Source organism: Cricetulus griseus, chromosome 3, assembly GCF_003668045.3.
Source record: "Cricetulus griseus strain 17A/GY chromosome 3, alternate assembly CriGri-PICRH-1.0, whole genome shotgun sequence".
In the NCBI taxonomy this organism is placed as follows: domain Eukaryota; kingdom Metazoa; phylum Chordata; class Mammalia; order Rodentia; family Cricetidae; genus Cricetulus; species Cricetulus griseus.
This window is the reverse complement of record NC_048596.1, coordinates 34649549-34671854: the sequence shown is the minus strand read 5'-3', so window position 1 is coordinate 34671854 and position 22306 is coordinate 34649549. Positions and strand designations below refer to the sequence as shown.

General features: G+C 43.2%; 1 protein-coding gene across 7 annotated transcripts in view; it reads left to right on the top strand.

The window, feature by feature from the left end:
• LOC100770307 (probable global transcription activator SNF2L2) overlaps window positions 1–22306 on the top strand; it is a 171661-nt gene that overhangs the window by 100309 nt on the left and 49046 nt on the right. For all 7 annotated transcript variants that reach the window (XM_027406479.2, XM_027406478.2, XM_027406477.2 and 4 more), the window contains 4 exons: window positions 3903–4066; window positions 8949–9176; window positions 14004–14081; window positions 18631–18849. In XM_027406479.2, coding sequence (XP_027262280.1) covers window positions 3903–4066; window positions 8949–9176; window positions 14004–14081; window positions 18631–18849 — 689 coding nt within the window. The remainder of the gene's footprint in view (window positions 1–3902; window positions 4067–8948; window positions 9177–14003; window positions 14082–18630; window positions 18850–22306) is intronic.

Here is a 22306-nt window from a genome sequence, read left to right as displayed (position 1 = left end):
GTGTGTGTGTGTGTGTGTATGCAAAGTGCACACATACAACATTTAACAGCAACAGAAACATCTAAAAGTGGTAAATAGTGATTTTCCAGTCTCCTGTTTGCTTACCTATTCAACTATTTGGTTGTTCTTATTGTTATGTATATTAATAACCTTAACAGTTAATGTAAGGTTGCATGCAGAACAAAAGGAAAAACACTTCATGGGCATTGTTAATGTTCTCAACAAATTGTCTTTTGTGCCTGTCAGTACAATCTCCATTTAGAAGAATCGAACACAAGGCTGAGCTGTGAAACCAACTTCTAATGTGGATTATCTAGTTCCAAAAATGCTTGGTTTGAGCACGTCCAGGGAAGTACCACCACCTTTGAAGGACAGCTAGCTTGTCCATCAGCAGCATCCTAAGGATTCTAAACTTGGCCACACAGCTGAGAGCGAGGGAAACAAGACACCTAGGCAGCTTGCTGTTCTGCTTTCAGGAGAGATGGAGTTGTGCAACAGTGTCATGTAGGGGCCGTGGTGCCTAGACAGGCTTTCCCCATTACAAACTGCAGCCCCTCATTGTGGAAGTGGAGAGTGCTGTACACATGGCTATGGTATTATTTACCCTTCCAGATGCTCCCCACACTGCCCTATCATCCAGGTCATAAAAGCTCTTCAGATTATCATTACTGAATTTGACATCTCAACTTTGGCTTCAGGAGGAAAAAAAATCTCTTTCTAAAAGCTAAGCAAATATTTTTCTTCAAAGACTGTGATTGCACAGATAGGTTTAGCTACTGTCCTATTGTTTTGTTGTCATGGGAAATGATTTTTCTTTTCCTTTGTGAGTGCAAATGGTGAAGTTTCATCCAGAAGACAGAACTTTCCTAAGACAGCCAAAACGCAGTGAGAAATTAGCAGGCATGACAGCCTGGCAATGTGTTCCTTCCGGCAAATTCTGTAGTTGTCAACACAGTTGCCCCTTGCTGTTAATTGTGTTCCTGTAAGGGTCATGTCTCATACACCTTGAAATAGATGCTGGGGCCGACGAGCACTTTAAATCCCAAGCACCTGCAGTGGGCAAGGAGCACTTGTCTTTGGATGACCCCTTGCAGGGCAGTTTGAGACTCCCCTAGCAATACTGAAGAGGTTGCAAGTGAGCAGCAGTGACCTTGTGCTGGTGTCTCCGGATGGAGGTGACAAGCCAGGAAATTCTGAGTCTCCTCGTAGGAAGTACTGTGGCTTCACATGGAAAGCGATTGAATGTTTTTTTAATTTATTTTTATAATCTGTCAAATCTCCAGCTGTTTTTTGCAGTTTAAGCCCTTGGAACCCTTGGAAGACACATGCTTGGTCTGTTTGCCTGAGCTCTCTGGTGGAGAGCCCAAGGACTGCTTTGACTAAAGCATTTTGACACTGCTATTTTTCGGTGCTCTGTTTTACACTGGAGGTTATTTCATCCTAGGTAGGCATGTTTCCCAGGTGGTTCTATTCATATCTTAAGACCAGATCATTTTTCAATGATTAAAAATGTTGAAGGTTGAAGCCTCAGAGTATCCAAGCACAAGTTTCTGTTCCTGGCTGCTAAGGAACCCATGGCATTATTTCTCCCTTCCCCATTTTAGAAGTATTTTGTTTGTTTGTTTGTTTTCCGGTTAAGGCAGAGGACAAACATGTTGGTGATGATTCCTTGGAAGTAATCTAATGTTGCAACTGGCATTACCTACATACAAGTATATTTCAAGACATACAACATACCGGAACAAGCTTACAATGTTAAACTCTGCTCAAACTGAACCCTGTGTAGGAGATCAAGTATAGGGTTAGGGAGTTCTTCAGGACTTGTCGTAGGTTATAAATGGAGTGCTTACCTAACATGTACAGGTCCTAGGTTCAATCCCCACTATCCCTCCCTAGCTAAAGGGTGGGTGTGGTTTTCATAAAGAATTCTCACTTATGGGGGGGGGATAAGAGCTCTAGTTAGATTTTTAGCCCCCCCATTCCTTTTTGTTAAATGTTTGTTCCCCAGAAATGTCTTTACTGGGATGTGATTGAACCTATAAGGGTAGGGCCTAGTGGGAAGTCACTGGGTCCCTGGGGACACAGCTTTCAAGGAAGTGTTCGGCCCCAGTCCCTCCCTTAGGCTTTTTTGTGTCCTAGTCACTAGGTAGCCATATACACCCTTCGGTCATGATGCTGTTTTATAAGGGCACATAATAAACTTGCCAATTAATAATAGACAGGGGCCCCTAAAACTGTGAGATGGGCATCAGAGATTTTCTTTCTGTGTGGAAGACTGTAACTGGAAAGTCAGTATAGGGAAGGTTGCCTGCAAAACAAAACATGTCTTCCCTTCATTATTGTCATGGACAAATGGTTTGCTCTAATATCAGCAAGCCGGTTGTGAAAAAAGAAAAAACAAAAACAAAAAAAAAAGATTTGCAAGTTTCAGACCCTACTCAATAAGCCACCCCTCCCCCAAGTCCAGATTCCTTCAGTTCCCTCTGGAAGGATTTGAGCAGCTCACCAAACCAAAATAAAAAATTCTAATTTAGAAAGTAAGACTAGTCTGAAGAACATTGCTTTGTTACAGGAGGAAAGCTCCCCACCCCTCCCACCCGCTCCTAATCTCCACTTGCTATATTTGGGGGATTGATTCTCGTCCCCCCCGAGAATGCTCATTATTTCTACAAAATGTAGAAACCAGATCCTCCGTGTTTGGGACTTGGCCCTAGTGAGTAACTTGATTCCTTTGGCTGGCGTCAGTTAAATGTTTTAATCCTCTGACATAAATCGTGGTATATTTTCATCCTAAAAAAAGAACAACTCAGAGGGGCAACATTTGTCCAGTGGCCAGCCAGGGAGTATCATGTAACATGCTTAGCTTTTCCCCATCAGCCTGTTCAGAATCCAGCTTCCCTAACAAAATACATTCAGGTGGGATACTGGTGAAGTTTAGCGCTGTCCCTTCCACGGTGCATTTTATGAAGAGGCTGGATAAATACGTTCCAGATGGCTAGAGTGGAGCATAAGTGAGCTCCACAAGTGAGCTCACAGGTGTGTCCACAAGTGAGCACCACACTTGGGGATCAGTGATCTCTGCTGAAGCCTGTACTCTTCAACACTCCCTGCTATGACCGCCCTGGAATCTAACCGTCTGCTTGGTTCATTGGTGTTTGTTTAGCATCTTTTTTTTTTGTCGTCTTATATTTATTTTTTGCAGTGCTAGGATCTTTTTTAAAAATATTTATTTTTTATATTTTTGGTTGTGAGCCTAGCCTTTAACGGCTGAGCCATTGGGGAGGTGGTAGGGGAGGACGGGAGGGAGAAGGGAACTGGGATTGTCATGTAAAACAATCTTGTTTCTAATTCAAATAAAAAAGAATTAAAAAAAACTCATTGTCTACCAGGTCAGAAAAGAAAATATTTATTTTTTACATTCTAATACGCATTCCCCCTCCCTCCTCTCCTCCCACCCCACCCCCATTGCTCCCGCCCTACCTCCCATCTGCTCCTTGAAGAGGGTAACCCCCTGGTTTAGTATCTTTTAACCCAAAGAGCAGCAACTTAGCCTGAGCAGCACGGAGGTTCACTTTTAGATATTGTGGCTTCAAGCCTTCAGAATGGCAACAGTCCTTCACTTGGATGTTTTCATTACATCTTAGAGTAAGAATTTTCTAGAATTTGTGAAGTTGCAAAGGTTTCTGGTCAGAAATGTATAAACACTCTCTTCCTTTCCTTCCTTTTTTTTTTTTCTAATTGCAAAATGCTTTAATTTCCTTCCAAAACTATATAAACCCCAAGAATTACCTCACCAGTGCTTAAGAAGACTGTGGATGTATCTTTCAAGAAAGCAGGCATTTTTGTCTCTGCCTTTTCCGGACAGAAGTTAATTGGCAAATTTATTTTTCTTATCCCCTCAGGCACCACCAAGTCTGAAGATCGGGCTGCTTTGCTGAAGAAATTCAATGAACCTGGGTCCCAGTATTTCATTTTCTTGCTGAGTACACGAGCTGGGGGCCTGGGCTTAAATCTTCAGGCTGCGGACACAGTGGTCATCTTTGACAGCGACTGGAATCCTCATCAGGTGTGCATATCTACTTGGGCGCCAAGGCTTTCCCTCTGGAGAGGAAGGGAAAGATTATCAGTTTCATCACTCACATTTATAGGACAGAGCACATTTCTAAATGACCGGGCAATTTCTCCAAAGGAGAAATAGCCCAGCCAATTATTATGGCTGTTTTCTTATCTCCCTTGGAGCATAGCTATTTCTGTGTTATACCCAAGCCTGCCAAGAGCCCAAGAGTGGGTTGGAAAACTCAAACTTTCTTCTGTCTTAATACCATCTCTTGGGATTGCCATTGAGCAAATTGCATCTGGTGAAGGATAAATCAAAAATGTTCCAGGGGCTGGGGGTGGAGTTCAGTGGCAGACTATGGGTTTAGTTTTTATGAGGCTCTGCTGTCAACCTCCAGGACCAGTAATTGTAGAAACAAATTGAAGAACACAACAGCTAGCCCCCACTGAGCATTCTCTCGGCACCAGCCTCCTAGTGTGCCTGGTTTCACCCAGTTTTCACAATCACCCTGAAAGGGCATGAATGTTACTATTTACATTTTTGCCATTAAGGAGACTGAGTTCCAGGTGAGTTACATAACTTCTTCAAGGACAGTTTGCAAAGGATAGTTAACCTTCTATCTTGTATGCCACTTTAAACCACAAGAAAAGAATAACCTATTGAGAGTATTTGTTGGCCAATAAGTTGGCTAGATCTTCTATGCCACAGGTTTCCTAACAACCCTAGGACATGGGGCATTTGCCTATAAGATACTGGGTAGATGCCAACATGATTTTATTCATGGTGTAACCAACCCTGGATTCCAGCTGCTAAAAGGGGGAACTGCACTTCTGACATGTGAACAAGAACCGTGTGCTTCTCACCCAGGCTCCTCAGCAATTGGCCATCCTCAGCTATAACATGCCCATCACCTGGTGACTGGAGAGATCCAGTGGTAGGGACTTCCAGAAAGTGCTGCTGTCTGGAAGCAAGTACAGGGGTACATTAGAATTCAAAGACAAGTCTTAAAGAAACACAGACCTGCCTCCTACTGGCTGTTGCCCCACCCCCAGGTATCTCATTCAGTGAGCCCGGATACCTCTGTATTGAACTTGATCTCAGGCATTGTCTGTGGATGACAAGATTGAAACAGCACTAAGGGTGGGAGCTGCCAGCCTATTCTGCTTGCTTCAAGTTCAGAAACACTTTTTATGTATTTGTTACAGTGTCCCTGGTTGCATTCTGCAGTTCAGGCAGGGTTCCTGTCAGGGTGACAGATCTGTGGTTTTCTTCCTACCTCTTTGCTTTCACTGTCTGACCTACCTGGAAGTAAAGGAAGAATGCATAAATTTGGAATTACCAATGAAATCCTGCACTTACCAGACCCTTCAAACTGTTGATGAGAAACACGGGTTTGGATTTCCATTTTTAACTGCAAGTCCCATGGCTAAATGACAAAATGATCAACCATAAAGTCTCTAGAGGGGCCCTCTTCCTAGCTCTGCTCTTGAGTTCAGGTATCATGTCTTAGTGTTCTTTTGATGTGAAGAGACACCATGACCACAGCAATTCATATAAAGGAAAACACTTAATTGGGACTCACTTACAGTTTAGAGGTTCATTCCACTGTCGTCATGGCAGGAAGCATGGCCGCACATAGCAGACATGGTGCTGGAGAGGAAGCTAAGAGTTCTACATCCAGATCTGAAAGCAGCAGGGAGAGCAAGCCACCCTGGGCCTGGCTTGTGCTTCTGAAATGTCAAGACCATCCCCCAGTGACTCATTTCCTCCAACAAGGACACAGCTCCTAATAATGCCACTCCCTATGAGCCAATGGGGGACATTTTCATTCAGACCACCACACATCATCACACATAAATGAGGGCCATGAAGTTTGAGATTGAAAACTCAGATATAAACAGGACTTTGTGGCACAGGTCTGTAATGTCAGCTGTGAGGGAGGCAGAAGCAGGAAGATGGGAATTCATCCAGTTTTAGGTAATGGGTTGACTTCAGGGCCAGCCTGGACAATTTAGTGATACTTTGTCTCAAAAAGTAAAAGCAAGCTGGGTAGGGGATAGGGGGAGAAAGCTGCCAGCCTTTAATTCCAGTACTCTGGAGACAGGGGGAGGTGGATCTCTGAGTTTGAGGCCAGCCTGGCCTACAAAGATAATTCCAGGATAGAAACCCTGTCTAGTGGGGTGGGAGTGGTGGGATGTAAAAACAGGGCTTGAAAATATAGAAATATAGTTCACCTAAAATATTATGTATGAGGGTGGGGATTTAATCTCCAGCACTGCCCCAAACAAATGAACTAACAACAATAAAAACTCAAAAGTAAAATAAAGATATATAGAGAAATCTCAGAAATAATTAACCCACCCAATAATTACAGCACTTATTTTTGACTTAGGAACTTACCTTCATCCTAGAAATTAGAAATGCCAACTGTGGCTACTTTCCAAACAGACAGGTGATGTAGACACACAAACCCAAAGCACTGGCTCAGCCACCAAAACTGTTTCAATAAGTTCCAAGGACTCTTGGACTTTCCACCCTGTCTCTCTATTGTCCCTGTCATTTGCTGCCACCTGCATTTTAGTGTTGTGGTTTTATTGGCCTCTTTTACACAGAGGGCAGAATATTACCTCTTCTGGGCAAGCCTGGTGTAAGAGTACTCCTTCTGGGCAAGCCTGGTCTGCTTCCAGCTGAAAGAGGAGACTAGTTTTCATGTTTGGAGCAGAAATATGAAGCTGGCAGTTGGGTGAAGGGACTAACTAGTCCCTTTAGAGAGAACAGTTTCTGCTTCCAGCTCAGATAGCCCAGGTGTCTACAAGAATCCCTGTGACGGAAATGATTGGCTCACCTTAGTTCCAATGGAAAGGTTGATGACACAGGGCCTGTCATTGGCTGTCGTTTCAGTGTACTAGTGAAGACGCGTTGGAAGTGGTGACTGGCTCAAGCCCTCCACAGGAAAGAATTTTAATTACCTATTTTACACTGTCCTTTTTAGACAATAATCTGATTATCTAATCCCCACTGTGCTCGTGGTCCAGCACAAGATGTTTACATGAATTTGTTCGCATAGCTTCTGAGGACAAACTTCTACCTAATTAGTTGCCCAGTTTCAAAGGTCCCTGCAGCATGAACAAGTCTCCTGGGCACACTTTCGTCCACTGCCCCCTTGTGTTGCACAGATGGCAGGAACCTGGGCTGGTTGGAAAGACAAGCTTATAGCTGAGGGTTAGCCATGTTCAAAGTGTAGTGCTAGGAATGCAAGAAACAGAGCATAGACCTTTGTAGGGGGACACTGTAGCCCCGCCTCCTAGTAGCCCGGACAGGTGTGCCGGGACACGCCCATGAGGGCGTGGTCAGGAGAGGTCTAAGGTGACGTGGGAACGATTCTTAAGGGATAACGCACACGAGAATAGCCTTTCTTTCTGGCCATTCTCTCTCGGGCCTGGCTGCCTTGCTGCCCATGGCACGCTCTGGCTTGCGTTTGGGCTGGTGTTTATCTGAATAAAGAAATCTTAGCCTTATGGACTATGGATTGATCTCATCAGACCTTTGTCCTAAAAACATGCCCAGACTAATGACATGTGTGTAAACAAGTGATGGGCGACAGACCCGGTCCCTCGCCTGGACCATGTGATTAAAGGGGCCACGCCAAAACATTTTTGATTTGGGTAGCTGTAGTTAGGTGACGGCTTCAGAAGTTCATGAAAGTTTTTACTTAAAGATTTCATTAAAACCTTTGTCATCTGATACGATTAAGACGTTTAAAGTAGAAGAAACTGTTAAGATATGTGTAAACAAAATGCAGACTGTTAAAATCAAAGCCTCTAGTGGGCTGTGTGAACACTGGTGGCATACTAGTGTTTGATGCTGCCACGGTTTTAGTGGCACGGGTAGATGGGCACACTTGGGACACAAGTGCATGCTCGTTCACAACTTCTAGTCCCCACCTACAGCTGTGTCCCCGAGTCTCACGATAATCTGTGTCTCTGCTGGTGCATACTACAGTCTTCGGTAATCTGGAACAGTTGATTGTTTGCTTCCTCATTTGAAAAAAATACAGAAAGAATAGGTATTGTTTAAAAAAAAAAAAAAAGCCCATTTTCATGTATACCCATGGTAGTTTCTTCAGGATAAACTTCCAAAAATGAATCCTGAGGCAGAACCATACCCAATATTTACATCTTGGCATCTGTGCCAATTCCCCCCCCACTCCCTCCTCCCCCAATTCTCCACTTTATTATCCTACTAGCAATCACCTGCATTTCCAGATATACTAGGATGTACTAGGATGTGAGATGACCTACTGACCCTGTGATAGGGCTAGGTCCAGGAATGGGGTAGCTGGTCAGTCACTACCTGTATAATGCATTGATGAATGTATGTAGGTATGTATGTATAATAAGATGTACATGTATATATGTATGTATATACAATACATGAAAATACAGTTCATCGAGGTAATAGTGTCATTAACACATTGCAATGAAGAGACTATGTGTCTTCCTCCTTGAAAATTTTTTTGTAAGGTCATAATCTAGATCTTAATTCTGGCATCAGTTATACTGGTTTTTGTTTCAGTGAAGGACTAATTGTCATGGCAAACCTACAGGTAGATAAACTGTTTCTAGAGCTAGGTTTCAGATCCTGAGATATTATTTCACATGGTTAATTTAAAGACAGTAGTGTGTGTGTGAGTGTGTGTATGTGTGTGTTGGTGGTGGGTTTTTTTGTGTATTTTTTTGTTGTTGATGTTGTTGTTTTTTAAATATAAGCAAAAATCTAGCCTTTGTAAAGGCTGGTTATGGAACCTGCCCACATTTTCCTCTTAGGTAGCCCTTTTTGTGGGGTTAATCCAGATGCCTGGATCCTCATAGCATATTGTTCTCAAAAACAGGATCTGCAGGCCCAAGATCGAGCTCACCGCATTGGCCAACAGAATGAAGTCCGGGTTCTGAGGCTCTGCACTGTCAACAGTGTGGAGGAAAAGATTCTCGCAGCTGCAAAGTACAAGCTGAATGTGGACCAGAAGGTTATCCAGGCGGGCATGTTTGATCAGAAGTCCTCCAGCCACGAGCGGAGAGCATTCCTGCAGGCCATATTGGAGCATGAAGAGGAGAATGAGGTATTACAGAGACCTGAGTTTCTGAAATCTAACAGTGACCTTTTGTCTCGAAGGGATTGAAAATAACGTCTTTGTTCCTTAAAGAATTTTTGGGGCTGATGTTAATTAAAATGACTAAATTAGCTGCTATCTTATACCCCAAACACAGAAAACCTCTAAAAGTTATTCATAGGAGTGTCTTAAGAACTATTGCCAAAAGATTCTAAGCTTAGCTAATGGGATGTACTTCCCTGTCCTCTTGGGGGTTGGGTGCACCAAGTATGTTTTATTGTATTGTGAGTTCTGCCTCCTACAGGTAGCCTGTGGAACTGCAGGAATTTACTTTGTAGAACTCAGATTGCAGTCTAGGTCCTACCTCTTTATTTTTCTTCCTCTCCTACTCCAAAGCCCCTGACTCTGTTGCTTTTCTTAATCAGGGAAGGGTCACTTATAGGACGGTTCTTCACAACATATTTGGCTCATGAGCTTGGAAAGCTTGACCTTAACCTTCACAAAAAGGATCTTTTAAGAACTGAGCCGAGGGGGGAGATAAATCATCTGAGTCCTGAAGTCTCTATTTACAAAAATTGCCAAAGTTGTGCAAATGATGTTTTGATTATATGTCTTTTATGGAGTCGTTTTGTTCTTTTTAGATGACCAGTTTCAGTCATTTTATGCTAACTATAGCTAAGTGCAGCTCTTGTGCTAGAATACCTTCTTGCTTGTGTGAGGCCCTTTTATACACAGATACACACAGAGACACAGATTATCATCCTAAAATGACCTTCAAGTTCATCTAAGAACATATATTGTCTATTATCGTGAAGCTATTTAGGGATGAATGCATTTGCTTTTGTGTACCTGTGCTCAAAAGTTAGAGCATTAAGTTTACTTAACATACTTATACAGAATACTATTCTCATTACATATATGTAGTTTGGTTTTGTGTTTTTTAAGTCCTCTATAAATTAAATATTAAATTCTTTTAAAGGTCTTTTTTGTTTTATTTTCATTAAAATAGATAATTTATATGTTTTCTAATTATGGTCCCCCCCCTCCTCCAGTTCCCCCTAGATTGTCCCCAGCTGCCCACCCACCCAAATTCACATCGACTCTTGCTCTCTTATTTGTGAGTAGTTATCAGGTTATCTGTGTTAGAGATGTGGGTCTTTGTCTACTTCGACTCTCAGAACTGGAATCTACTCAGGCCCAGACCTGTACAGGCCCTGCTCATGCTGCTGTATTCTCTGTGAGTTCACTATGTGTGCCATTCCTGCTATGTTTAGAAGGCCTTGTTTCCATGGTGTCCTCCATTCCCTCTGCCTCATAGTCTTTCTACAGAAGCTCCTCTTCTACAGGGTTCCCTGAACCTTGAGGGAAGGGAATTGATGGAGACATCCCACTTAGGACCCAGTGTTTCAAGATCTCTCACTCTCTGCACATTGTCTGTGGGTCTCTATATTCCTGTCTGTATAGCAGGAATAAGCTTCTCTGATGATGGCTGAGCAAGACACTGGTCTATGAGTGTAGCAGGATGTCTTTGGAGTCTTTTGTTGCTTTTTTTTTTTTTTTTTTTTTTTAGCAGAGCAGTAGTGTTTTCTTTTCCCCTAAGCTCCCTGGCCTGTTAGTCTCAGGTTCTTGACCACCCAATCAGTGTTGGGGATAGGTCCCATCTCATGGAGTGGGCCTTAAATTCAGTCAGATGTTGATTAGTTAGTCCCACAGACTTTGTGACATCTTGCATACATGTCACCATTGTGGATGGAAGGGTTTGTAGCTGGGTTTGTGTTTACCTTTCTGCTTTAGTATAGCATGCAGAGTGTCTTCCAGGACCCTGAACACTCATCAGTAAAGGAGAAGGTTCTCGGTAGGTGTCCTCAGCTTGACTTCTCCATGTTCACTGAGTTGTGTAGATACTGTCTTCAGCAATATCAGTTTGGAGAGGGCACCTGATAGTCTTGGAAATATTCTGGGTGTTTGAAGGTTCCCATAGGGCCCCTTTGGCCAACAACTCAATTAGATGTAACCCATTCCCAGTACTGGACTCCTCATTTGGTGACGAGAGATGTCCACATAGGGACTTCTTCTCCCCCTGTTACTTGGCGATTCCATTTAGATCACCTTCATATATGTATGTGCTTTAGAGTTTCCATATAATGTCCCAAATGGCCCTTAGTTTTAGATGTCACTCCCTATATTCCCTCCCTCACCCCTTTTTTCTTTCCATATCCATCTGATCCCTCTGTTCCTGTCTCTGCCCCCATTGATCCATAATTAATTTTGTTTCTCCTTCCTAGGAAGACACATCCCTCCCCACTAGTCCCTTGTTCTGTACCTACCATCTGTGGTTGTGTGGATTATGGCATGCCTATCAAAGGCTTAAAAGCTAACATTCACGTAGAAGTAAATACATGTTTGTCTTTTGGGGTCTGGGTTACTTCACTGAGGATGATTTTTTTTCTAACTCTTATCTATTTACCTGGTTCCCTGGCCAGTGTGGCCAGCAGTTTTCTAGGAAGAGACTGCCTTGGGTGTTGGCCCGTGAGGCAAAGATTTAAAAATCTTTCTTATACAGTCTTCATTTCTGAAATGATCCTACATATGAAGTAGAGACTGATATGTAAAAGAATACTGAAATGAATCTTTTTGCAAAGTGAAGAGTGTTTGCTATTGTACCTCCTAATTTATCTGAGATATCTATATCTCAGATTAGTTACTTGTTGAATTTCAGGAAATGATGAGAAATAAAATTGTTCATATACACTCAAACATTCTCACACATTGAAAGCCTTTTTAAATCTCAAATAATTATTTGAAGATTTGATACAGACTTAGGAGTTAGATTGTCAGGTGCCTCTTGTTTTTGTTTATTCATTTGGTCATTTCCTAAAACACCATGGGCTAGTGAGATTATGGCTCAGCAGGTAAAGGTGTTTGCCGCCAAGCTTGCCAGACTGAGTTTGGGCCTCAGGACCCACATATTGGAAGGAGACAACTCACTCCCACAAGTTGTCTTTTTGATGTCCTCACACACACACACACACCATAGCACATGGATTCCCATAATAAATAAATACTGAGTAAATAATGTGATAAATATTAAATATATTTCAAACAATAATACAATAAAACCATTCAACCCACTATGTTAAATGACATACACAGGGACAAAGCATGATGTGGGTAGAGCTGGTTCCCAGCCAGGAGTCTCCACTGCATTCTTGTGTACTTTTTGAAAAACCTTGTAAAGATGTTACCTGACCAGAGGAGATGGTGGCGATGAAGCCTGGAGTTTTCTAGACTTTCTAAACCACCAGGAGAGGCTGATCTCGCTCAGGCCTGCAGATCATCATGTAGGGCCTCCAGGGGTGTTCCCTTGCCATGTTAGCAGCCTACTGGAACTCCACATCCCTTCCTGACTATGACTATGTCAGGCAACTGTTACCAGGCTCTGGCGGTCCATGCCCTGATGTGAAGCCAACAGGGGACCTTTGCAGACTGCAATGAATGGCTTCTGTCCCAACAGTCCAGGGCAACGCAGGGTGCCATGATCACAGCTGGCCCGAAGTATGAGTATAAAGAACACAGCAAGAGTTCTTGTAAACTTCCCAGACAATTTGTGCTCTAGGAACAGGTGTCTTGGCAATTTCTAGGAGAATCTGCATCTTGCCTGGGGACACCGACGGCCTCGTTGTGTAGGGGGCAAGACAGCTGGTTCTAGGGGCAGTGAAGGCAAGTGAAGACCTCTGTTCACTAGTGCTTTAGCCAGGGACATGATCTTGTAAGGGCTGAGCCCCCTCTCTAACTAGTCTGCCTGCCTCCTCATCATGTGAAATGTAATATTTAGACAGACTGACTTTAATCAACTTGGGGCTGAATTAAATTGGAAGGGTTTTCAGTAGTAATTATTGTCTTGAATCATATACTTTATTGAGTTGTATTCATTTATTAAGTCCCTGCATTGGGCAAGGTGTCTTGGGAGCTGATATCATCTAGCTTAAGCAGCTGGGATTTTTTAAAACCATGGAAGCCACGGCATAGGGTTAGTTCCTAAAACCTTGAGAACTGTTGGTTTCTGAGAAATTAACAGATAATGTGCCTTTGTTTAACTGAATATAAAATTTAGGAACTTTTGGGCCTTATGTAATTGCTTTTTGTACTTCATTAGATTGTTTTAATTGGGTAGAGTTTTGTGGTATTTTTGTATTGATAGCTTTTAATTGTGTCCTGACTGTAGTTTTAACCACCAACAATAATATCGCCTACTGAAAACCATTGATTCAACATGTCTCTAAGGTTCTATATTTGGTCACCTAAGTGTGATTTTTTTTGTCCCTTGTCCTGGTACTTAGTGACAAAACCCATTGTTTTGGGTAAACCTTTGAATATGAAAACATCCACATTTGCAGGTTCATCAGGAATTAGTAGAATTAACATTAAGTGGATTTCTGCAGTTAAGGCTGGCATCCTCCTGTGAAGTAGATGTCACGCCTATGTTGCCGATGAGGTCATGGAGGCGGGGAGACATTAAGTAGCTGGCTTTAAAAGTTACAGAAAGATCCACACCCAGGAGGGCTGCTGTTTCTTAGAGAGCAGATGTCCCCTCCCTAGACAGATTTCCTGCCCTCAAGAGTTTGAAAAGCTCGCAACATAGGAATGGCAGGTACTAAACTGAAGGGCACTTTCCTTCCCTTCCCTTTCTGTCTAGAGAAACAGGACCGAATGCCCCCCTACACACACACACACACTCTCTCTCTCTCTCTCTCTCTCTCTCTCTCTCTCTCTCTCTCTCTCTCTCTCCCCGTCTCTGTTCTTAAAGCCTGTTCAACCATTCTGTGTTTAACCCAGGAAGAAGATGAAGTACCAGACGACGAGACCCTGAACCAGATGATTGCTCGCCGGGAAGAAGAGTTTGATCTTTTTATGGTAATGTTGCAGGAATCATGGGAAACAACTGCTTTCCTCTTTTCCCTCTTTTCTGGTATCCAGGATGCCTGCAGCCGGTGGAACCTTGGTGCTGAAGCCTGTGTGTTTCTTTTGATTCAGAGTCTGCATGCAAACTGGCTGGATTTAGCCTGCAGACATATTGTGTTTGGCCCACATAACAGTTCTTAAGATTTTGCATTTGTTGCCAGAGTGAAAAGAATCTTGATTTCTGGCTTCCTTAGGAAAATGAGAGGGGGCAGAGCTGAGTCACAGCTTCACCCTCTGGACAGACTATGTGGTCCACAGTTCCCAGGGACCCACTTCTGAGCCCAGCCAAGCATCAGACTGCACAACACCCTGTTCTCAGACCATTCTGCTTGCAACTGTACCCTAGTCAGCTTCTTCCCAATAGGAGCAGGTGAAAGGCAACAGCCCTTAAAACTGTCCCAGGGAATATACATAAGCGAGTACAGCCTTTGAGGTATGTGCATAGGAAGATATGGCTGTGGTTCAGAGAGCAAAACCTGCTTCCCATTAAGGAACCTTGGTATTTTAGAATCTATTGTCATTGACTTTCACGGTGAAGTTCCGTGATATATATCATCAATTTGATTTCCATGCCGAAGTGATTGAGGAACAAGCCCCAACTGTGGGGGAGCCTGCTCAGCAGCTGCAGAATGGCGGGTCCTGCCTTCTTCAGGCTCTTACACTCTGTCTTAAATGGCCAGATCAGTCCTGGGCATGCAGTTGTTACATAATAGATCATTGAATGAGTGGTGAGTTTTGCAGTTTCAGGCTTTGTTGGGATGGCAGGACAGATCCAGATGGTAAAGTGTAAGGCTCCCTCCAATACTTGCAGTTATTCTGTTCTTCATCTCCGGCATGTAGCCTGATTGTGGAGGGAATGGAATACGGATGCCTCGTCGCTGTGCTGTAGGAACACTGGAGAACCCTGATCAGAGGCACCAGTTGGGAAGCCCTGAGGTCTTGGATAATGCACCCTGCATGAGTAAGACACAATGAGGAAGGGTGTGTTAGAGATTCTATTACTGGTGCCGGGTCTATAAGGTGGAGATGTGAGACCCATTTAGCCAGAAATCACAAGTTTTGAAGAGAAGCTAGGAATCCACATTGATAGACTCAACCTCAGCATTAAAGTGTGCAACTAAATTCAGGACTTTTACTAATATTATTCTGTAACATTGCAGGCCAAAGACAACAGAACTAAGCCAAATATGACCCAATAGGTTTGCAATCTCTGCCTTTTTAGCTTAGGAGGGCTGGAGAATAGAGCTGAGATGGAGTGGATTCTTGTGTCACTTTTGTGTGGTGGGGGGCTGCTATTTGTTTGTTTGTTTGGATGGCTTTTGTCTAGAGAACACAGATTGTGCCCATACATAATGACTCCCAATAAAAGACCATTAACTCTCAGAAAAATGCAGGCAGCCATGGCAATAACTTCTAGCTGAGGAAATGGATTTCTTCCCTGCCCAGGTGAAGCCATTTTAGAGAGACAGGGCAGATGCATGGGGTTCTGCTTTCACTGTCCGCATTTACAGATTAAATTTTTAAATAGAGAGGCTAGGGTACACATCAGGAATAACCATCTATCTTAGAGGAACTTACTAAGATATAGGTGACTGGGGAACCCTCAGGCAGAGGCTTCCCTGGCAGTGACCCAGCACTGCCTTGGCCTCAGATACTCCCAAATTAGATTTGGCTCAGAGATAGACAGTCCCTAGTGACACTGAGATCAGGGAGAAACGGTGCCTCTCCTCCCTTCTTTGAGGCTGGACTTTTGTAGAAATTGAAAACCTCAGATGAAAATGACAAGTGTGGCCAAGGCCGGGTCTTCCTCTGACTAGGGAATGAGTACGTGTCCCAGGAAGAACAGGCTTGTAACGGGCCACACTGGCTAAGGGACAAATTTTCTTTTGTAGACACCTTAGCTTTGTGAGTTCTCATGCCTGTTTCTTAAGTATTAGCATCTATTTGGGGAAAGGGAGCCACACAGGTTTTTGTTTGGTTTAATTTTGAAAACTTAGCTCTCTAGCTTTTGCCACTTCGCTGTTCATTAGCACCTCCACCAGGGGGCAGGAAATAGGATCTGAGTCCATGTCAGCTACTATGATTAAAGAGTTTAGTGAGAAACAATGCAATGTGAGCTGGCCCAGGCTCTGGATCTCTGATATCTAAATTCTTTATTTTTAAGAGTTATTTCTGTGCCTCACATTCATATTGAAGACTTATTTTAATGTATAGATGCTATAAACAAATAGTGTCTTTAAAATAACAGTCTTTTAAACAGTGGTCTTGCTTCCTCCTTCTAAAACCAAGACATTAAATAACTCACCTATTATACTGATAACCTGTGAGTTTTACCTAAACATTTTATTTGATATAACAACATGCTTCAGAAATGTATCTTGAGCCAATATTCAAACCACAGGCCATATTTGCCTCAAAGGCTAAAAATAATTGTAAATGTTAAAGTTTATAATAAGGCCTTAAGGCAAATGTATCCAGATAGTAATTCAATCAACAGTTAGTCTTTTTATCCAATACTGACTTAAAATGCTACAGAGGCATTGTGGGAGTAGAATCTCTAGAGAGAGACACAATCATTAGGACTTGCACCTTATCTTATTTAATACCTTAAAAAAATCACATACGTGACTTTTTAGTAAAATAAAAAAAGATGACTTACTCTCCAGTTGTCAGTCTACTGTGGTCATTTTACAAGCTCTAGTCTAGGAATCAGGAATTGTCTAGCTAGAACTTGAAGTGGCAACATTTTGTCACAGGGCAGTTCATGGGGAGATTTTGTTCTTGCTAGTTACCTGATCGCTATTAGGAGTTTGCCTCATACAACCTCTGTCTGGATCCTGCCTTAAAGAAAGCCACCTCTTGCTCGTTGCCAAGCTTCCATGGCTAGATCTGTTTCTGAGTCAGGCATTAGATGGCTGGATTAAGTCTAGCATCACAAGCTAAGTATAGCAAGAGAGAACAGGGTAGTCACATTTATCCGCCAATGGGATGCCACCATGCCCCAAGCTTACCCCGTCCTGCAGACAGAATGATTTCCAAAAAATGGTGAGGCATAGTTTAAAGAACTTTGACCCTTAATTTTTCTATTTATTTATTTATTTATTTGGATTTTTGAGACAGGGATTCTCTGTATAGCTTTGGAGTCTATCCTGGCACTCGTTCTGGAGACCAGGCTGGCCTCGAACTCACAGAGATCCACCTGCCTCTGCCTCCCGAGTGCTGGGATTAAAGGCGTGCACCACAAAGGCCTGGCTGACCCTTAATTTTTAAGTCACATTTGGGTCCAAGTAGCAAATATTTCCTTCACATTCTATCAGTTTCAGCTTTTAAGGGAAAAAACAAACAAACAAACAAAAAACAACTGTTTTACTGACTCCTTGTTTCTGTATGGTAGAACCAGAGGAAGGAAGAACAGGTAAATAATGAACGATTAATGACTTACTTCATCGTGGGGATGGTCTGTATCTATGTAACCAGAGTAAGAGAGGGAAAGTGGTGCTTTTGTTCTTTATACCAGATTTTTCTGCTACATTTTTTTTGGGGGGGCACATCATTTACTTGGCTTAAGACAGAATTTTCAAGGAGAAAGTGAGAGGTGGAGGAACAGGCTTCCAAGGCCTTAAAGCGAAGCCATTTCACATGTATCTTGGCCAGTCGAGAAGAGACTGACTTGGAGGTGACATCTGTGATATCGTAATATTTTCCTAAGAGCTGAACGTATAAAAAGTGAAGAATTGAGGAGTATGTTCCTTTCCTACCCCCGCCCCCACTGTGTACTGATAAGTTGATGCTGACCAGTATAAACATGTACGTCCCTTCCACATGTAACAGTGGGCGATACCCAGGTCCCTAATACCCTCTCCCTAAATGTTTCTCCCTGTTCCATTGAAATCACAAACCCTCTTTCTCAAGGTTCGTATCCTTAGTAGACTTTCTTTTTTGTACATGCCCCAAGAATTTACTTGTTTGGGGGGAAGCTCACCCTTCATTTTTATTCCCCATGCATCTATTTTGCTTGTCATAGCACATGTGTGGGGGTCAAAGGACGGCTTGCTGGAATTGATTCTTTCCTTCCACCCTGTATGTCTCAGAGACTGAACTCGTCTTGTCAGGCTTGGCTGCAAGCACCTTCACTCACTGAGGCATCTTAGAGGCCCAGGGCTCACAGTTCTACAATGCATTCTCCTCTTGGATTTTCCCGCTGTTACTTGAGGTGGACTTTTGCAAGCATATACACAGGCTAAGAAGATGAGTCCTTAAAGAGGGTATTTTCTTTAATGCAAAAGTAAATTCAAATGGTGGGTATAGAGGAAGAAAGAGATCTTACATGTGGAAGTCGTTCAGGTGGACAGTGTGCTTTAAGGACGAACTAGAGCAAGTGAACTAGAAGAAGAAGGGCAGAAAGGGATACACCTGTGGTGTGAAGACAACTTCTGAAGATTTTAAGTTCTGTCCCACAGAGTCCTCTTCCCTCTGGTGACACTGTTATCCCTGTCCCCAGCGCATGGACATGGACCGGAGGAGGGAGGATGCCAGAAACCCAAAGCGCAAGCCTCGCCTGATGGAGGAAGATGAGCTGCCCTCCTGGATTATTAAGGATGACGCGGAAGTGGAAAGGCTTACCTGTGAAGAAGAGGAGGAGAAGATATTTGGTAGGGGTTCTCGCCAGCGCCGGGATGTGGACTACAGCGACGCCCTCACCGAGAAGCAGTGGCTCCGGGTAGGTGTGGCTTTTTAAACTCACTCATTCGATGGCTGGAGTGTTTTCTATGACTTGACTGGAATTCTTTGCTGGTGGCCGAGTTGCTGGTGGCAGGGCCTAGGCCCCTGAACATTGAAGGTCGTCTTAGTGGTGCTGTGGTCATTCTGTGTTTCCAGACCGTGCTTGGGGAAAAAATAGAGTGGAGGGTTTTTTTTCGTTGCTAGAGGAGAATTGGCCATAAGGAGTAAGGATTGTATTATTAGGGCTGTGAGACACATTCATGTTTTACGGTCAATTGTCTGGCCATGCCTTACTTTCTCAAAATGGACGAGGGGGCCTTAGATATCTTTTTAATTGTCCCCCCTTGTTTCATGGTCTTTAATTGTGGATTTAACTCTACGTGGCCTGCACACAGAGAGTTCAGGGGCGGCATTGTTTTCGTGGTTCTGGCACATTTAGATATGGAAGGTCCTTTGTAGCATTTGGTTTTGATGAACAAATTGAAGGCCAGAGAGTGTGGGTGACAATTGGGATAGAAGTACAAACTCAGTGGCTACCTGATGTGTATGAATGACTGCCATGACATGCATTGACTGTGTGACTTATCTGTTTTAAACATCAATGATACCTGGGCTCGAATCAATGATGGTTGGGAGAAAATATGTTATTCTAAAGTGTGGGGATTTTTTTTCCCTTTCAGAAAGTAGTAATTTCTCATTTTGACTAAGGACTAAAATCACACACTGTTCCTTTGGGACCCCAAAAATGTCAGCATGCTCATAGCAGCCATGTGTGGGAATGTTACAGTCAGTGGGGTTCTTTCATTCAAGGGTTTAGCTGTTGTTTCCCATTCTTTTGAGCAGACTTGGTACCAAGACAGGGCCAGAACAGCCTGGGACATGCTTTCCAGACAGGGCCAGCAAGCAAGTTCTGGAAATAGTATGTGCATTTGGGTAAAAACCAAACTGAACAGAAGCCAGTTTTGGGCACCATCCATTTTCTCAAAGGGAAAATAATTCCCTAGCTTTGTGAGCCAAGGATTTCAAGGCCTGGGTCATGAGTGGGTAGAGAGGAACTGGGAAGGGTTGTGAGATTGGATATCTAAGGCAGATGGTCTTGGTACCACTTGAGGGATGATTCTCTCATGGTGTTGTGTATTGGCAGGGATGTGACCTGAATTTGAAAAGATGGTGTCTGTGGGATTTTGCAATGTGAATCTAAGAAGGCATCACTCATATTTATGTTTGAACAACTGCAGATAAAATATAACTTGTACGTGGACCCAGTCAAGAGCCACAGCTCTGTGAATTCCCTTTGTTTGGATGTTAAGGTTGAAGTTGTATAGTTAAGAGTCATTCTATAATGTAAGGCTTTGTTTAGTATTCATTTCTGATCTTGGGAATAATCAGATTTCCTTTTTCGTTATTTAAGCAATATATTAATCACCTGGAGTGTTATTACAGGAGATGAAAGAATAATAATCTAGGCCCATGTTTTCAAATCGATTTTTCGATAGGAATAATCTCCAGATGTGATAGGCGAAATAACCCTGTAGATTAGCCGAATTTATCTTTTGTTTTATAATCACAGTGAGTTACTCTTTTTTTTTTTTTTTTTTTTTTTTTTTTCGAGACAGGGTTTCTCTGTATAGCTTTGGAGCCTATCCTGGCACTCGCTCTGGAGACCAGGCTGGCCTCTAACTCACAGAGATCCGCCTGCTCTGCCTCCAGAGTGCTGGGATTAAAGGTGTGCGCCACCAACGCCCAGCGAGTTACTCTTAAGAAGAGTGACAGCATGAATCTTGGGAAGCCTTTGTGTTAGGATAGCACCTTGTCATTTACTCTATCCCTGAGTACTCCACGTGTAAAGCGACCTAGTGAGTGCTTGTGGAAATGAACTATAGTCTTTAAAAAAGTGAAAGTAACTGGTTTCCCTGTAGTGTTTGGAGAGCATCTTAGAGTGTGTGCAGTAGGTCTCCTGTTTTATCCACCATAGGTACATTTCAGAACCGAAAACAAGTCTGTTCTAAAGAACTAATTCCTCTATGGGAACTGATATTTATGGCTTCGATTCCTAAGGTGCCTGGCAGTGTGTCAGGTCATCCAAGAGGAATGAACCTGTTCCTATACAGCTTTAGTGGAATGTACCTTATTGGCAGTCTTTTGGAAAACGTATTTCATATTCTGTATGGTCTACTTGCTATTAAGTAAAAATACCTAACCCCTTGACCTAAGCACCTGGAAAAAAAAAAGTGGACATTTAACTGTCCTTTGATGTTACTGACCCCAGGAGCAATCCTCTTTAATATAAGGCTAGTAAGTATTTGCTGTTATCAAATGAAATTTAGGGGCCTGGGTGTGTAGAGATGTTCTGGGTTGCTGGCGATTGGCATGTGGGGTACAGCCAGCGTAGCCTTGAGACGGAGACTGGCAAGTACTACCGAGTAAGCTATGCACCAGCAAAGCTGAAGCCCTTCCCTTTGCTGGCAACACTGTATAAAGACTACTCGACTAAGGCCTGGAAGATGCATAGAATCCCAGAGTTGGAAGGCGGCTGTGTGAAGCTGTGACAATCCATGCTCAGCCCACACTCCCTCGTGCCCATGCCAAGACGCTGGCTGTCCCCCAAAGGCAGCACACCGTCTTCCGTTGTCTTCAGTGCCCCTGAAGTTCAAGGTCAGCCTTGATGATTGGTTCTTCCTCCCTTTGGACAGAATTCTCTTTCCCTCTAGTTCCTCCCTGGCCTTGATTCTATGCCCTGGAAAGAACAGAACAATGTGTTTTCTGTCTTCACATCACAGCTGCATGGATAAAATGTTAGAGAACTCAGGTTTAGTCTGGCACGAGCTTCCCAGCCCTCCTCCCCTGAACTTTCCTCATCCTTCAAGGCTCAATTCATTGGTTACTTCAGAAGGTAAATACTAAACGCACATCCCAGTGTGCTTTTGCATTCTTTTGCTTGCCCTCCATCCCAGCACCACCCCAGCTTCCCAGCATCCTCCATCATTGTCTGATTTCCTGCCCGGCTGGTTGGTAAAGCTGGGTCTAGAATTTAACACTTGTGTATGCAGCTATTACATACCACTGGCTGCCACAGTGAAACAGACTATACGGTAGAGTGTAGATACAGGTTCTAGGCCCAAAACGTAAATCAGAGTTACTTCTCAGATTTAAAAAGCCCAAGGTGACGGACAGTTTCTGGGTGAGAGCCCTTGTTCTCCATGGCATTCTTCAGGCAGCCTGTCAGTGGAGTTTTCTTTCCTGCCTAGTCGCGCTGCTGCTTCAGCCCCAAATAAACACACGGATGCTATATTAATTATAAAACTGTTGGCTGATGGCTAGGGCTTCTTATTGGCTAGCTCTGTCTTAATTATTAACCCATAACTACTAATCTATGTATTTCCACATGGTCTTATCTTACCGGAGAATGCCTGGACCTGTTACTCCTTTGGCAGCCTACATGGCATCTTTTTCCG